The sequence below is a fragment of the Protopterus annectens genome, chromosome 12.part0 (genome assembly GCF_019279795.1).
Source record: "Protopterus annectens isolate FY-2018-M chromosome 12.part0, PAN1.0, whole genome shotgun sequence".
In the NCBI taxonomy this organism is placed as follows: domain Eukaryota; kingdom Metazoa; phylum Chordata; order Ceratodontiformes; family Protopteridae; genus Protopterus; species Protopterus annectens.
The window spans coordinates 789,474,466-789,493,319 of NC_056746.1; the positions used below are offsets into that span (position 1 = coordinate 789,474,466).

The 18,854-nt window shown below is 43.9% G+C and overlaps 1 protein-coding gene across 5 annotated transcripts in view; it reads left to right on the plus strand.

Annotated features, from left to right (window-relative positions):
* ACSL1 (acyl-CoA synthetase long chain family member 1) overlaps positions 1 to 17,766 on the plus strand; it is a 1,450,848-nt gene extending 1,433,082 nt beyond the window's left edge. For all 5 annotated transcript variants that reach the window (XM_044089832.1, XM_044089833.1, XM_044089830.1 and 2 more), the window contains one exon: positions 16,457 to 17,766. In XM_044089832.1, the coding sequence (XP_043945767.1) occupies positions 16,457 to 16,597 (141 nt within the window). In that variant the 3' untranslated portion in view covers positions 16,598 to 17,766. The remainder of the gene's footprint in view (positions 1 to 16,456) is intronic.
* The last annotated feature ends 1,088 nt before the right edge of the window (positions 17,767 to 18,854 follow it).

Sequence of the window (18,854 nt, forward strand, 5' to 3'; positions counted from 1 at the left end):
AGCATTACCACCTGCCTGTCTTATCCAAATCCAGGGCAGGCTTTGCCACTGCAGTCTTGCAGGGCATCCTTGCCAGCCCCCAGTCTTCTTGACTGCCTCCTCCCTTTCCTTCAGCTTTGGGAATCAACCCAAGTGTGATGACTGCAACAGTGAAACATGAAAAACATAGTACAGTTGTGTGCACTTACCATAAATGTAGATGTTGGAGTGTATTCTCTGTTGCAGTCCTGGTTTCCCACCCTCCATCCCCCTTGTCTCTCTCTCTCTTTCACTCTCCTTACAGGGAATTTTTTGGTATTTACATTCTACTGGTGGTGGTCTTCCACCATAACCTAGCTCCCTATTAGGGGGCATCTGACAATTGGGGCAAGAAAAACTGATGTAATGGCGTCAGCTGCCTGATTTTATACCACTGACGACCTGACATCAGTCCTGGCGCGACAGCAACCAACACAGAAATACTAAGCCTCTGGCATTCGGGCTGACTGAGGGCTACCCCTGGCAGGATAACCCAAGTGTGATGACTGCAACAGTGAATAAACTTGAACATCTACATTTATGGTAAGTGTACACAACTGTACTTTCCCAATTACCACTTTCTTCCCCATCCCACCTCCAACGTTTGCTGTCTACCTGTGGAAAAAATTCTCTGGAATCTACTTGAGGTATAAAAATATGTATGTAAACCTTTCCAAGCAGAAATCCTAAATCTTCTAGATTTTTGTTGCACATTTGGGAGACATACATGTATCCTCCCATTGATTCTTTGTGAATTGCTTATCCAGTGTCTCTTCTTGATCTTTTCTAACCTCCTCTAATTGATTTGTATAGTCCAAGCTGGCCACATCTACTACAGACAATCATAAGGCCTTCTTCACATATGTCTGCAGTCTCAAAGAACTGGTGGTCTAGGACACCACATACAAAAACAATGTAGATGTAGCCACCCTGCTGACAGACCGGTTCGGTTCATAGGTAGGTACTAGGCAATAGGCCCTAGGGGCCTATATAAGCCTAGCCAAAAAGGTACACTGGCTTTCACCACCCAAAAAAATATTTTCCTGTGCCCCAGTCGAGCAGAGCCACAGACGTGATCCCTGGGGTGAATTTCCTATCTCACATCCAGTCATCAAGATTTTTCTTGAGTGCTAATAAGGAGCTTTGTTTGATATAGATAGGTAATTTGTTCCAGAGTATGGGAAGTGTCTGGGACAGGAATCTATCCCTCCAGCATGATCTGTTTATTTGTGGTGACAAGGTTTAGGTCCCTAGAACGTGTAGCTCGGAGGGATTGGGATTTAAGTGGAGCATGTCCAACAGCTCTGGGTCTGACATAGCTTTGTATGTTAGGCAGAGATCGCCTCTGAGTAGGCGATATGCGACAGACTAAAGCTGGAGTTTTTTGAGACGGTCTGCATAGGACATCTGTTTAAGGCCGGTAATCCTCTTTGTGAGGTATTTCTGTGGCCTTTCTAGTTGTTGTAGAAATTTGTGAGGTACGTACCAAAAGGGACATTGTACTCTATAATGTGTCTAATGAGTAGAGGGGAACAATGACCTCTTTTTTTCCTGGATGAGAAACCTTTTGTGAGGAGGTGTGCCACGTAGAAGGATTTCCTGACTACTGTGGCGGTGTGATTATCAAAGGAGAGACTGCTGTTCACCTGTGTCTCAAGGTCTCTTATCACACTTTCGGTGTTAAGTATACTACCGCCTATGTGGTAGTTCATGGGTACAGAGTTTTTACCAAAAGGGATGACGGTGCACTTTTTGGCATTGAGCTTGAGGATATGGCTTTTGAAACCAGGCATATGTCTCAGTGAAGCCCTTTTGTAGGATTTCCACATCATTAGGAGTTTTGATTATGGCTCCTAGTTTGCAGTCCTCTGCAAACTTCGTTAGTCAAAGAACTTCTGCGTTAGCCTGTACTTCTGAAAAGTAGATACCAGACAGGAGAGGACCCAGGACTGAACCCTGTGGTACTCCACTTGTCACTGGTCTGAAGTCAGATTTGGAGTCTCCTACTTTCACAGTGTGGGCTCTGTCAGTGAGCCAGTCGGCAACCCATCTTGTGACATAGGGATTTATACCTAGTTTAGTGAGTTTATCTATAATTCCAGAGTGGGGGATGGTGTTGAAAGCCTTGGCGAAATCTAGATAGACTGTGTGAATCATCCTTCCCTCATCTACGGCTTTGGTGACTGCTTCAAATAAGTCTATCAGGTTTAGGAGACATGATCTGCCTTTTACAATCCCAAACTGGGTGGGGGTCCAGAGTTTGGAGGTTACCAGTGTCATTGTTTGTGAGTTCCATAGCCTTGCAAACCAGGCTCGTGAGTCTAATAGGGCAGTAGTTCTGGGGTCCATGGTGGCTCCCCCTATGTGTAGTGGGATAACCGTCGCTGTGCACCATTCAGTGGGCACAAAGCCTGTGGTGAGGCTATGATTGAACATGGTACTTAGGTGGGGTACCAGTTCGTTCTGTAGTTTGTGTAGAACGCAGACTGGGATGTTGTCAGGTCCCATGGATGCTGTGTTCTTTGCTTTGGAGAGAGTGTTTTTTACCTGTGCAGCCATGATTACAGGAACTTTGCACATGTTGGTAATGACCAGGTCTAGGATATTGCTGCCCCTGGTGGGGGTGGTGGTAAGTTGATCCAAGGCGTTGGAATTTATGAATGCCAGAAAACATTGAGCAAAAGAGTTGGTATATGAGTAGTTTTCCCAGTTAATGGTGGGGTAGTTGAAATCACCCATTATTGGGGTGTTGGGTTGTACCGTAATATTTTCCAGTGTATCAAGAAATGAGGAGTGGGAATCGTGGGGCATGGCAGGGGATCTGTAGCAAGCTACAATTTGGATTGCGGTCAGTGAAAACTTTCTCCGTCTGTCCTCCCATCTGTAAATCAGGTCAACCACAGCACCTGCCTCCCACCCCTTATCTCTAAGGGAGGATGTCATCACTGCCCCCTCAAAAGCAAAAAATACAGCCTCCATGGGACCCAATAAGATCCAGGGCTGCATCCTACAGGAACTTGCAGCACCATCAGGCACCCTATTCAGCCAAAGCCTGAGTACCCGCTTCATCCCAGCCAAGTGAAGGACAACCACTGTCATCCGTTTGTACAAAAGGAGCGTCCTTCCTTCCAGGAAATTGTAGACACATTAGCTTAACTAGCCTGATCTGCAAGGCCATGGAATGGATTATCATGGACCTCATTAACAAGGACATTGGCAACCTCCAAACTCAATCCCATGCAGTTTGCTTTCATCAAGGGGAAGGTCATGCCTGTTAAATTTGGTCAACTTCTTTGAGACATTCAACAAAGCCATGGACGATGGGAAGACTGCATACTGCCTACCTTGACATGGTCAAAGCCTTCAATACTATTCCCCACTTTGGTATAATAGATACATTCTCTCAACTAGGCATTTTTCCATATGTTACCAGATGGGTAGCAAACTGGCTCACTGATAGAGCCCACCTAGTCAAAACAGGGGAAGCCACTTCAAGCAGTAGACATGTAACAAGCGGTGTAACCCAGGGATTGGTTTTGGGACCTCTGTTGTTTGGGGATATACTTTTTCGAGGTGCAGGCCAAAACCAGTTGCCTGACCAAATTTGCAGATGACTGTAAGCTGGGAGCTGTCATCAATTCCCCCTAGTGACATAGACATCCTCCGAGGGTCTCACCCAAAGAAATGACTGGTGCCATAAACATGGTCTCAAACTGAATGCCAAAAAATGCATCATTATTCCCTTTGCGGAGAGTGATGTCCTCACAAATTATCACATTAATAACAAGGTCTTAATCAGTCATGAGGGACTTGGGCATCCATTTTGATAGCAGACTGAGTTTTGACCACCATGTTGCCTCCGTTGTATGGAAAGCTTTCTACATGGCTTACCTCATTAGTAAGAGTATCTCATACAGGTACAAAGGAGGTCATAATATCCCTGTATTCTTCCCTTATAAGACTCATTATTTAGTACAATGCCCCTTTTGGCATGTACCTCACAAAGCACATGCAGCAGCTGGAGAGACCACAGAGGTTCCTCACCAGAAGAATCCAGGGCCTCAAGCATGTACCCTACACAGATAGGATAAAAGCTCTGTCCCTCTATTCAGTCTCATACAGACTCCTCAGAGATGACCTCTGTCTGGCATACAAAGCAATCTCAGACCCCACCTTGATAGGACTGCTGCATATATGCAAGTCGAGCTCCACTTGAGTACCCCACGTGCACAGCCTAGTTTGTGACATCAATAGGACTTGTTGGCAGGGCAGTTTTGTACCGCCAAGACTCCCCCTTCTGTGGAATAGACTTCCTCTCCACGTCAAGCAGAGTACTTCATTAACCCCTTTTAAGTGCAACCTGGATAATTGGATGGGGAACAGAAAATACACCCCTGGGATTCCATAGTGACTGCTGCCGGGGCATCGGGTGCTGACTTGTCAGAACATGGGCTTAATTCTTGGCTAGGCTTGTAAGGGCCTCAGGACTAATATCCTAGTAACTTCCTATGACCATGCAATATTGTACATGCTCTAATAATTATTCCTTTTTTAATGGCAGTTTCTGTTGTAGATTCTACTAAAAACTGTACCGGTGCTGGTCTTTCATTTAGGACCCCCCCCTATTTCCTTCTCTTTGCCTATACTCTGATATCAATCCTTGATGGGGAAGGCAATCTCTAACTTGGAGTCCAGATAAATTCTTCACGTCTTCCCATTCTGTACTATTTGCTTCTCTAGTTATTCGTTTCCAGTACCTTGGTTCCTTTGCTAGTTTTCTCCAATAAATTCCAGCCCCTCCTTGCCTCTTGTCTATATCCCTAATTGTAGCCATCCTTATTGGCAGAACTTTTTTTCTGCATTCCCGTGTTGGCTTGGTTCTTAGGATACTTTCTGCTACTTTATAAATATAATATTCTGCATGATTGTTATTCTCCGTAAAGGCCTGCATCCAAAATCCAAGAGTTTCCTTGTATATTGAGCTTTCCCCCTATTTAATCATCATCCCTTTCCATTTCGAATTATTCGAATTCTGCTTGTGTTATGTATAGGAGCCTTAACTGTGTATCTCTGAAATACCCCTTCAAAATTGGGTAATCCCAATCCTCTCTGTTCTACTGGAAGAATCAGTTTATCCCACTTGACTGTTGCTGTCTTCCCCTCCCAGACAAAGTCCTTCAGCTCTTTATTAGTTGCTTATCCACAACTTCTCCTCTGGTCTGGTTGATAAAAATATGCTTGACCTGTGTACAAGACTAGTGGAACTAAAAACATTTTAACTGCCTGTGTCTTACTATCCATATCCATATAACAAAGCTTCCATTTTATTAGTTTTTGTACTGTCTTTTGTTTAGTCTCTTCCGACATATCTTTAGCTGCCACACCAGAATTATTTTTAATCCATACTGCTAAATACTTCATTTTATCATGCCCCCATAAATATGAATATTGCTGAACCAGTTCATATGTGGGTACATAACTTACCCATGTCCTTCTATGCCAGTGTTGCAGTATTCCACATGTGGGTTTACTCCTCTTGCTTTGCATACATCCGACCAGTATGCAAAAGCTTTCAGTTCCTATATGGTGTGAGAGATGTCTGACATGACTTATGGAATGTGGGCCATAAAAGTGATGCCCACACTCACCAGCCCTCAGAACTTCTCTGCCACCAGTTGTACGCCAGGTGTTACAGCTCTTGCTATCATCGGATTCGAGATACCAAATAAGTACCCTGTTGGTGAACCTTTCAGTCCTTTTTTCCTTATTGTATCGCCTGTTCATGTCATCCAGAAAGGGCAAGTGTAAGTGCGGCTGGCAGATTCCTTACAAGGACACCCATGATCACTGTCCTGCTTGGGAAGGTTACACGACTGCAAGGCCTGCTCTGTTTATCAGGCGTTTGTGCCCAAAACCTTGCATAGTCATTTGCATGCTCTAAACCTAATACCTAGAAAATCAAAGGTTAAAACAGATTACGTTATGGATGGAGGCCTCATCCGACGTACCTTTGGAACCACCAAAAAAGAAGGCCAGGACCATACAGCCTACCACTACTGTTGTGCCTCTACCCCCCAACCCTCAGCCTGTGGCCAACGTCAGCCTGGTAGAGGAATCTGGTTCTGCTGAATCAGATATAGCTGGTAACTGCACGGAAGACGCACAATCCCGGGCGGAAGGCACATCCATGGAGACTTTACCGATGTCTGTGTCTGCCAGGGGAGAACCAGCTATTTCAGTAGGTACATCGGATCCCTCCGGTCCTTTGCAGTTTCCAGATTCGCAACCTTCCCCCCTTCAGTTGTCAGCTAGGCCCCTTAAAAAGAACGATAAGAAAAATCACCTCTCTTCTCCTTCTGAAAGCATGCCTGACTGGCAGACTTTCAGCCAAAGTTTATTTAATGCTTTTGTTACCCTGCATCCTACTTCTACAAGGAGTGCTAGCATTTCTCCTCCACTGTTGAGCCCTAGGCCTCATCCCTCAGACCCTGCTATGAGGGAAGAGAAAGAGCTATAGGTTCATAGGTAGGTACTAGGCTATCTGCCCAAGGGCATTTATAAGCCTAGCCAGAGTGTCAGCTTTCGCCACCCCATTGATGTATTAACTGAGCCTCTGTCAAGAAGAGCCAATGAAGTGATCCCAGGGGTGTATTTTCTGTTATCCATCCACTCGTCAAGGTTTCTCTTGAAGAGTGTTAGTGAGGGGCTCTGTCTAATGTAGTTTGGAATTTTGTTCCAAAGCATGGGGAGTCTCTGTGACAGGAATCTATCCCTCCAGCATGTTCTATTTATTGTTGTGGCGAGGTTTAGCTCACTAAAGCGAGTTGCTTGCAGTGACTTGGATTTCTTTAGGTGGAGCATGTCCATCAATTCTGAGTTGGGCATGGCTATCTGATTCTTCCTCTGAAGAATCACTCTTAGACCTCCTAAAGCTCTTCTCCCTTGGGGTATGGTTCCAAAGAGGAGGACTCTGTCAATCCTGACTCCCCAGTTGAGGATCTAACCTTTGGGGAAACCATCTCCAAGATGAAACACCAATTCAAGTGGGAATCCTCTGAAATGACTAAGGTCCAAAAAAGATATGACCTCCTTCAGATGGATTCCCCAAGTCCATCTGCTGTACCTCCAGTCTTGCATGCCTTTTCCTCAGCATCCTTAAATACAGACTCTCAACCTCCTGCTCCACGCAGACCTGATGGACTTAAAATTCCTGACACTGCCAGGTACCTCTTTAAGTGCCGTCCTGCAGACCCAGCCAATATTTCCATCTCTACAGACAAGGCTTATAAGCTCTTACCCACAACTACCATATTCCGTCTGACAAAGACTGCAAAACCATGGAACATCTGGGTAAGAAAATTTACATCTCTGCTACTTGTTTTAGGGCCACAAATTACTAGGCACACATGGCTAAGTATGCCTTATCAATCCTGGAAAAAGCCACCGAGGAGTTGGCAGATATTCCAGACTGTGCTGCCAAAGCTTCAATGGCTTCCCTTCTGGTCCTTACCTTCCAGGTTACCAGGCAGTCAGTCAAGTGTAGTTGTGATGCCGCAGAAGCCTCAGCAAGGTCAGCAGCATCTGCATTAAGGAGATATTCCTGGTTGTGTTTACAACCCCTCCTTGATGACTTTAGGGCAAAGCTTATTGATGCACCACTGGACAATACAGCCTTGTTTGGGGCTAAAGTGGATGATCATTTTAAGTCACTTCAGCAAAAAGGGAAAGAAATGCAGGACCTTAAACACCTGCTTGTTTCCCCAGTATCAAAGTTTCAAAGAAATTATCCAGCAAAACTCACTTCATAAGAAAGCACTCATGACCTGTTGCTTCCGCAAGGCCTAGAAAACCTACATGGAAACAAACCACCCTTTCAAGATAGGGCAGGTAGCATCTGACTACCTGCCAACCTTGCCCCCCTCCACTCCCTCCCTCTCTACCTCTGTCAGTCCGTCTCTCTCACTGTCTCCCTGTGTGGACTCGCATCACATCAGACAAATGGGTCCTGTCAGTCCCTCAGAATGGTTACTTCATGTCCTGGCTCAACCCACCAAAATGAAAGGGCATCCTACAGCCTCCATCACAACAACTGCACCTCCTGCAATATGTGCTGCAAGCTCTGCTGGCTCAGGACACCATTGAACCAGTGCCTACAGTCATTAAAGGAAGAGGTTTCTACTCCAGAATTTTCCTGTTCCCCAAAAAGGATGGACCTTGGAGGCCTATTCTAGACCTGTCCTATCTCAATCTATTCCTAAAGGTCCCAACCTTCAGGATGTTAACTCTTATTACCCCCTTCACCCTCCTCCTTCCCCAAGGTTTCAAGGCCACCCTAGATATAAAGGATGCTTACCTACACATCCCCATAAAGCCCACATGCAGAAATACTGGAGGTTCTTTGTGGGCCACTCTCATTTTCAGTTCTCTGCCTTGTCCTTTGGGCTTTCCACTGCAAGCAGGGATCTGATATTGTTAATCCTCGTTCATTCCTTACGTATGGGTATCGGTTCCGAGCTGGGAACTGAGCTGGCCTTTTTCCAAGCTCGTGTCAGCTTCAAACTCTTGAGCTAAACTTACCCACAATTCCCCTCTCCCTGTTACCTCAGATTTTGTTTGTCGCGTTGCCATCCGGTCGTGTCAAGCTACTTCTCTTGAGCTAAGTACAGACAATTGTTGTCTAATTGCTTTACAAGTTACTTTTCTGTCAGAAAAGTTAATATTTTATTGTCTCTTGCCCTATCGCATCTAGCGTTCATAATTTCAGGTTTTCTTCTCTGTCCTTTACTTACCCTTTTTACTGCGAGGTAATTTCTCCTTACCATCATTGGTAATCCCTTTCTTTTCTTTTTCATACCTTCGGGTACTCTCTTGTACCATTGTTGGTACTTTTCTTTTTGTTAATATGGCAGATAAAAAGGGTAGTCCAGGGTTTAAGCGGTGTTCTGATTGTGGAGACAAACTGCCTACTTCTGATGCACACTCTTTGTGTTTATTGTTTGGGAGCTTCCCATTTATCTGTTGAACCACCTTGTACTATATGTGAAAACTTTTCTAATAGAACTTTGTTAGAAAGGAAAAATAAGCGGATTCTGAAGGGACTTCTAAAATCTCCCTTTTCAGAGGCTATTTCTGGGTCAGAGGTCTCAACCCCTCCTAAAGCCCATAAGAAAATGCATGTTTCACTCGGTCAGCCCCAGTGCTTTCGGTGCCCAGACCTTCGGCTCCATTAGTGATTTTTGGCTCCATCCTCTCCTGCAGCCTTCTACATATCTGCACCGAGGGGTTCCTTGGTTCAGACCTTTGCCACTGTATCGGCACTGAACTTTCAGTCAGTGCAGACCTTGAACCCGTCAGCTCCGAGATCTTCCTCGGAACCGAGGCCTTTATTACTGACTCCAGTTTTGTCGGTTCCAGTTTTGGCAACCACTTCAGCACCGATCCCTGTGTCAGTGCAATGACATCGGCACCGATGACCCCTTCGGTGCAGACTACAGTAGTTCAGTCTTTCTCGGCACCGTTGTCCTCTGTGCGATCAGATGAGATGGGCATAGTCTGCCTCTTTTGTGGACAGGCCTGTTTCTCCCTCAGTGTCAGTGAGGTTCACTAGAAGTCTTTCTGAACATGATGTGTTGGGTCTTGTGGACCAGGCATTCTTGGCCAGAGGTATTCCACCATCCAGGAACTATCCTTCCTTGGGAGGTGATCATCCATCTCCAAAGACATCTTCTTATTCTCCTCCTTCATTGCCTTTGAAGTCCATGGATTATAGTACAGTCTTCCCATTCTGCGGTTCCCTTTATGGATCTCACTAAGGAACCGCAGTTGCCTTCGTGGCAGGAAAGTTTTGCTATGACCCAGGATGTCAGCTGTGCTATGCATAGCTTGCTGCTCCACAGCCATCCAGGGACTCTGAGTCAGCAGGCTGAGCTACTTAGGGGAGGAGTGCCCCCTGTCCTCGACATACACTCCTGTCTGGGTGGACCAGCCTTCCAACTGATGGAGAAGGCTTTCGCTGCTGCTGGCGATACTGGACTGTCTATACCTCCGCCCTCCTCTGGTACACTGGTTTCACAAATCGCTTCTAGCGGACACCGGGTACAAGGGTCTCGGGACATATTGCCTCAGGAATCCTCTTTTCCGTTGTCTTCCCCAACTTCTTCAGCTGAGGAGGTCCACCAGAAAAGTGTGTGTAAGAGGAAGCACATGGACTCCAAAGAGGAGTCTCTCACCGAAGACACAGATTTCAATGAGGGGGAAGGATCCCCTCGGTCACCCTCTGAGGTATCCTTTGGCGATATCCTTGAAATCCTGAAACAGAGAGGTGACTGGCAGCCCTCTAATCTGACCCCTGAGGAATCTGTGTTCCTGCAGGCTTTTCTCGCCCGGCCCCCTAACTCCTGGGTTACTTCACCTGCCGATGAACTTGTCAAGTTAATCGTGCAATGTGCTTGGAAGGCCCCTGATACTGTTGAAGCTATTCCCCGGAGGCCTGATATGATCTTGTCCTTTCCTGCTTCAGATCCCCATTGGTCCAAGGGTCTTCCTGTAGATGCTTTGGTGGTGGCGGCTGCAACAGAAAAGGATCTGGCAGAAGAAGAAAGCCAGACTTTCCATCCATCTAACAGAGAGTCCCAGGCCCTGGACAGAATAGGGAAGCGCACTTTTGCTTCAGCGACCTTTGCTATCAGGTCCCTGAATTATATGGCACATTTTACCAGGCTTCAAAGGGATCTGGTCTCTGAGCTCTCTGAAACCTTGGCTGGTGCAATGTCTGATGAGGTCCCTGACAAAGTGGCCTCTCAGCTAGCCACCATTGAGTCTATATCTAACTCCTCTATGCGATTGATATCTCACGCATCAGAAGGATTGGGTAGAGCGGTGGGTTCAGCTGTGGTCTTTAGACGACATGCCTGGATGCACTTGTGCAACTTCGTGGAACCTTTTAAGTCTTCCTTTCTTAATGCCCCCATTGAGCCCTCCTCGTTGTTTGCGCCCAAAGTTAAAAGCACACTGGCCAGATGTGAACAAGATGCTAAGACCCTTTCTGCTGTAGAGGCCAGAGATAGAAAACCGAGGCCCAAAACCGACGACGAAGCTTCTCCTAAGCCAGTCGCCGGTTCTCAGTGAGGTGCTTTCGCAGCCCCTGACGCCCGCTACTTTAGAGTCGCAGGCCGCTACCGACTCCCACGTGGAGTCGGCCATGCCGCTGGTAACCCAAGGTATTAGAGCCTCGGATACTATTCCTTCAGATGGGTCCGGAGCCGCTAAGCAGGCACCGGCTTCTGAGGGTGTATTCAGACCTAAACATCTTTACATTAGACCAAGCTCAGCTTCAAAGGCAAAGACTAAAGCACCTTCTAAAGCAAAGAAACAAACTCAAGAGCCACGTGGACAGGCCTCTATGCCCAAAAAACAGATGCTCAAAATGGCCGAAGACTTAATTACCTTGATCAGGGGTTACCATCCCCCTCCTGATAAGAGGCCTAGGCAAGAGACTGACTTTGAATCTTCAGATCAGGTTTCTTTTTCTTCTGATTCCTCTTCTGATCAAGAATATTCTCTTCCCCCCCTATGAGGATTCTGATGCTGAAGAATCTATACCTTCAGCTTCTCCTCCAGAGGACTATTCTTTTGGGAAAACCTTGCATACCATGAGGGAGCATTTCCACTGGGAGATCCAAGATTTTTCTGAATCTAAAAAGAGGCTCAGGAATTTCCTTTTACTACCTCAACACAGACCACTAGACATTCCACCTGTGTTAGATATTGTAGATGATGTGTTTTTGGAGTCTAGTCTTACCCCTGACTCCTTACCTCTAGCTCCTGTTAAGCCTGACAGATATTACAGGGTTCCTGACTCTCATAAATTCCTTTTTAAAAACCCTGCTGCAGACCCAGAAACAATTTCACAGGGTCCCAAAGGAGTTGAGGCTTCCGCTGTAAAAAAACCTACCCCCTCTGACTGAGATTCTAGGGCACTGGATAGATGGGGAAAAAAGGTTTACACATCTGCTACCTTGGCTATAAGGGCCTTAAACTGTCAGTTTCACATGCTCAAATATCAGCAACATGTCATGGCATTGCTTAAACAGAAAATGTTATTAAACTCTGAATGTGCAGAAAATGAGGAAATGCAGGATTTATTGCATGCAGCTAAACAAGTTGGAAAGCATTCTGTGCAATGTGGTTTTGATTCTTTGGAGGCCTCCTGCAGGGCTGCAGTTACGGGTTCTGTAATTAGGAGGCATGCTTGGTTAAAGGAACAAAATCTGCCTGATCATGTCAAAGTTAAATTTATTAGATTCACCTTTACAGCATGATACTTTGGTGTTAAGGCAGAAGAGGTGTTAAAGAAAATGGAGGACAACGCTAAATCTATGCAAACTGTCAAAGATTTTTTTACAAGTACAGCCACCTAGGTTTAGTAGACACTGGCCTACAAAGAACTAGTCCTTTCCTGTGTCAGACAGACCTCAAAGGGGCAGATCCAGATGCCCTAGAGGCAGATCCCAGGCGCAAGGTTCCTACAGGTCAAAGCAATGGGGTGCTTCTACCTCCAAAGTTGGAGAAGACAAATCACAACCACACAGGAAACAGTCCCAATGACTTCCCCCTGCCTGCACCAAGCACTTAGCTTCTGGCAGCACCCTTAGGGGGAAAATTAGCACTTTTTTCTCAAAATTGGCACATTATAACCCAGGACAAGTGGGTTGTAAATATCGTGTCACAAGGTTACAAATTCCATTTCCATACCCTGTCAAATGCAAATGGCTGGCCAGATCTGCCAAAAAATCAATGGGCAGAGGCACAAAAACATGTCTCATCCCTCATGGACATGGGGCCATTCAACAAGTACCAGAGCAAGAGAAGGGACAAGGATTTTACTCAAGACTGTTCTTGGTACCCAGAAAGGACAAGACCTGGAGACCAATACTTGACCTATCTATTCTGAACACATTCCTGGATATACCAAAATTCAAGATGATGACTTTGCAGCAGCTTCTGCCCATGCTGGGCAGGAACGCTTGGCTGGTGACTCTAGACCTAAAAGAGGCATACCTGCATGTCCCAATCAGGCAGTTATGCAGAAGATACCTCAGATTCAAGGCTGGCTCAATGCATTACCAATTCCCTGCACTGCCCTTTGGCTTATCTACTGCGCCCAGGGTCTTTACAAAGTGTCTGGCACCAGTAATTGCATTCTACAGACAAAGAGGAATACAAATATATCCTTACTTGGACGACTGCCTAATTCAAGCAGAGAACAAGGACATTCTTCTACAGCATCTGGCGTTTTTGAAAAGACTTCTAACATGCCTAGGGTACACAGTCAACGAAAAGAAATCAAAACTAGTACCCTCAAGAGATGATATTCCTGGGTGCAAGCTTAAATACAACTGCCCAGATGGCTTATCTCATGCCAAACAAAGGCAACTGACTACCTGTTTCAAAATGTTGGCAACAAAGGCCCAGTTATCTGCAAGAAAAATTCTGCAAGCTTTGAGCTTCATAGCATCCTGCATCCTACTAATTCCATATGCAAGACTGCATATGAGGAAACTTCAATGGTACCTAAAAAGTGTTTGGACTCAACATTGCCACAGCCTGGAAACAATGATTACTCTCATTCCCTGCCTACAACAGGAGTTTCGATGGTGGGCAAAGGCTTGTCCCCAAAACAAGGGACAGCCATTCACATTACCCCCAGCCAGGCAGACACTAACAACGGATGCATCAGATTATGCCTGGGGGGCCCACATGGCAGGAAGATGCATTCAGGGCACATGGTCCCCAACCTAAATGCATCTACATATCAATCAAAAAGAAATGCTAGCTGTTCAGAATGCCCTGACAGCCTTCAAGGACGTACTTCATTCGGGACAACTACTGATAAAGGTAGACAACACCACGGTCATGTGGTATATAAACAAGCAGGGGGGCACACATTCGTACCCCCTTTGCAGACTAGCTATGACTTTGTGGGACACAGCATTAACTTACCAAGTACATCTGCAGGCGCAACTCCTGCCAGGAAGGAAAAATACTCTGGCAGACGAACTAAGCAGAAATCTCATGGATCCCCACGAGTGGCAGCTGGATCCACAAGTCATGATAACAAGGAAATGGGGATGCCCGGACATAGATCTATTTGCCTCTCCTCACAACCACCAACTAAAAAGATTCTGCATGACGACTTATCACAGACAAGCATGGAAAGTGGACGCCCTATCTTTCAGCTGGAAAAACCTATCAGTATATGCCTTTCCCCCACTGCCTGTCCTCCCCAAGGTACTCCTAAAGGTCAGACAGGAGAAGCCAAAAATGATACTGATTGGCCCAGACTGCCCCCACCAGTGCTGGTTTCCAATCCAAAAGAACTTGTCTCAATGCCCAGCTTGGACCTTACCTCAAATACCTCATCTACTGTCCCAGCAAAACAATCAGATCCTGCACAACCAACTCAGGACTTTAAACCTGGCAAAATGGCAGATAATGTAGTCATACAAAACGCACCTCTCAGCAAAGCTGTGATGGACGTCATTTTGGAAGCCAGAAGGCCTAGTACTAGAAAATCTTATGCTGGAAAATGGAAGAGATTTTGTGCTTGGAACCAGGCACAAGGAACAGATAAAGCTGTGCCAAATATTCCTCAGATTTTACAATACTTAACTGAGATGCTGGACAAAGGCCTATCTTTCTCATCTATTAACATTCATGCCACTGCCATTTCGGCTCATTACAATACAGAGCCACCAATCTTTTCTCATCCCTTATTAAAACAGTACCTCAGAGGTGCCAAAAATTTAAGGCCTCCAAGGAGATCACCAATGCCTGCATGGGACCTCAACTATGTCTTGGAAAAACTCACCCTGCCTCCTTTTGAGCCAGCTGCTACTGCTGATTTAAAGTTTTTATCTTGTAAAACAGCTCTGCTCCTAGCAATAACTTCTGCAAGACAAGTTTCAGAGCTACAGGCACTCATGGCTGTGGAACCTTTCATCATTTTTTATCCGGACAGGGTCTCCCTGAGGACAAACCCAACATTTATGCCTAAAGTGGTGTCCAGTGTGGCTCTTAACCAAACCATTCATCTGCCAACTTTTTATACAAATCCACAGAACAAGGGGGAAAGAATTCTGCATTCTTTGGACGTACACAGACAGCTTAGATTCTACTTGGACAGAACCAAAGTTTTCAGAAGGACAGAGCAATTACTAGTGGCATATGCTGCAGGATCACAAGGAAAGGCTATCTCAAAGCAGACTGTTTCAAAGTGGATAGTCCACTGCATTCATTTCTGCTACTTATACCATGGCAAGCCAGTGCCTAAGGGCATTAGACCACATTCCACCAGAGCTGCAGCCACTTCAGCAGCCTTTCTCAGGGGAGTACCAACTAAAGACATTTTAGAGGCAGCTACTTGGAGTTCAGTGCGCACCTTTACAAAGCACTGTCATCTGCCACTCTACTCTAAATCCAGGACAGGCTTTGCCACTGCAGTTCTGCAGGGTCTCATAGCCGCTCCTAATGCAGTTTAGCTCCAGCCTCCCAACCATAGCTTTGGGAATCCACCCAAATGTAATGACTGCAACAGTGAAACACGAAGAACATAGTACAGTTGTGTACACTTACCATAAATGTAGATACTCGAGTGTATTCACTGTTGCAGTCCAGGTTACCCACCTGCCATCCCCCCATTTTCTTCTGATGGAACCTATCTTTCCTTCTCTGATTTAAACAACCTATGTGGGGTATTTGCTTGTGGCTGAAGGTAAGGTTTATATAGCTGCATGTAATTTTATATATACATATAAATTTTGGCTACCCTGTTAGGGAGCACCTGACATCTAGGGCAAGAAGAACTAAAGAAAATGGCATCGGCTGCTTCTTTTATACCCCTGACGGCCTGACGTCAGGGAAGGGGCGACAACAGCCAACGCAGGACACAAGACTTTGGAATTCAGGCCGACTGAAGGCAACCTGCCAGCAGGATTACCCAAATGTAATGACTGCAACAGTGAATACACTCGAACATCTACATTTATGGTAAGTGTACACAACTGTACTGTAATGCTAGCAAGAAGTAGATTGACTTTGTGCAGTTTGCCGTAAATAATCTCTTAATATTTCTCGAAAATTCTTTTCAGCACTTGCCTGGCAGTCTTTGTATTGCACCTTTAAGTCCTGGGTATAATATAAGCTAAGATGGAGTTTGAAACTAACTTGTTACATAGCCAGTTAAATGTATTTACTCTTGGAAGACTTGGTCACTGGTGAACAAAGCAGTCATATTTTTGTTTTTCCTAGGAGGGGAAATCTCACAGGCATTAAAGTAATTTTGAATGGATGTTAATAGATGTTTATCACTATTTGAAACAAAAGAATAGCCTTGAATGATCAAGCAATATATGTTTTGTTTTATTTTTCTTTTCAACAGGTAAAGGACATAATCTTGCATCCAGAAATGTTTTCAATTCAAAATGGTTTGCTGACACCAACCTTAAAGTCGAAAAGAATGGAGCTACGGAAATATTTTCGATCACAAATTGATGAAATGTATTCAAAGATCAAAATGTGAAGGGCTAAAAATTGAGCAAATGCACAAACCCATCCTTTTCATTGTTCATCATCTTTGTTCTGATTTGAACAGTACAGACCCTGATCAGAAAACTGTGTTGCATGGCAGTTACATGTGATGGGAGTTGGTGTATTTATAGGAATGTTGAGTGGAAGATGAGGCTGCTACAAACTTGATTTTGTAATGCCACTCAAATTTTCATTAACATATTTTTCTTGTATACTTATTGTTGTAAAGGGCAAGTAAGATGACTATATTGAGTCAAATGTTATTTATTAGCTTTATCAGTAACTTGCTATCCTTAAGTACATTTTGCTGGAACAGTTCTTACACTGTAGGGCACATCACATATAGAATTGTGAGTATAAATATTTTCCTTTAATGGGAAAGCACTAAGTACTATATTTGTGGTAGAGAAAGATAAGGATCAAATCTGTTTTCAACTTGAAATGTTTGTAGATGCACTTAGGGCAACCTAGGTTTGTAATGTGGTTTTACAAATTAGTGTGGTGTGGAGACGTGGTAATTTTAGTGAAAAAATTGCAATATTTTAAAATTTATATCTGTATAAAAGGGAAATGGTCTTTAACACTAAACTCATGCAGGGTATTGTTCCAGTATTATGCAGCATTTTGATACCTCTGTAAAATAAAATATTTTATAATTGTAGATTTATGAAACAGATTGAAGCATTTAATAAGACAAGTGATTAAACATCTAACTTTGTGGCAGTTTCCCAGTGAAATCATTCCTTGTATTGTAGTCAAAATTTTGGTTGGAAAGAAAAGGAAGGCCATTTTGCACTAACTTTCACTGTATTTGAGAATGATAGTGTTCTAGCACATCTGAGATGATTTTGTCAGTATTTTCCTGATGTTTCAGTACACTGAAATGATAAAACTTTGTAACATGTATATGCCCTTTACGCAATCCTCAACAATGAAGGGAAGAAATGTAAGATATTTATATATATAGAGTTGACTGTGACGTGGATTATGCTTCATAATATTCAGAAACAATTTTATATAGAATGTACAAGATTGATTGAATATTTAAAAGAATGATGGCACCACTGGGTTAAGGTGTATGCTAACAATTATTTGGCATTGTACATTTTTTAAAACTGACACTTTCAGAAGAAAAGCCAAATAAATATGTTGTGCATTGCAGATCTAAATGTATTTCTTAAAATACCTGTACCGATTTGAAAAAAAAAAGTGTGTTGCATTTGGAAGGAAGGAACACAGAACAGTGGTTTGGTTTCATGCAACTGGATGCATTTTGTTTTGTATACTAGATACATGTGTCCCCTTCAGGAATGCAGCAAAAGTCAAATGTTTTACTTGTTTTAGTAGATTTTGCTTCCATCTTTTGGGGGGGGGTAAGTCAGTTGTAATGCAGTAATAAGAAATAAAAGAACAAGGCATGTCAAGTTGCAGTATAAAGATTATCATTCATTTTTGTTGCTGATTTGGTGCATGGACAAAGTTCTTGCTGGCATTACCTTTTATTTCTGTGCCAAAGAGCTGACTGGGAGTTGGGGGGCACATCTGTGAGCAATATCACTTGTACAGGGGAGGCATATGACTACTGAAGCATCCTTTATTAACCCCTTCAATATAGGAGCCAGGAATACTTGCTCCACAGCATGTTCTGCTAATGCCAAGCATTTAGTTTTACCGTCTTTTTTTCCCTTTTAATATGAAGCCAGTTTTGAAGTTGACCCATCCTTGGATGAGATGTTAAACTAATACTCCATCTGCCTGCGTTGGCAGCTCAGATGGATTCAGAAATTTTTCTTTTATACTTTATTTGTAAAACAAAGTAAAGAGCAACATTTCTCACAAAATGCAATATAAAAAAAATTTACACAGTAGATGCATTTCTTAAATCTCAAAAAATACAACAGGAATGGAAATTGTAGGCAGTAAAATGAATAGAATAACTGAAGTAAACAGTTGTAAATTTCATCCTCCCTGACTCTTCTGTCAAAGCCAAAAGTGTATTTTTGCATTGTTACAGAAATATCCCAGAGTTTGTTCCAAAGGTTCTGTTCTTCCTTTCCATGTAAACCGCATTTCTAGGTAAGAAGTATTCCTAACCGTAAACTGTATATAGTAAGAATATGCAGAAATGGGAGGGTATAAAGCCTATCCAGCAAAGGCCAAAAATCATTAACCTATTTACAAAAAAGAAACACATGAAAATGTCTTTCACAGAACAGAATAATGTCTTTCTTCCAAGCATTTATACTTAA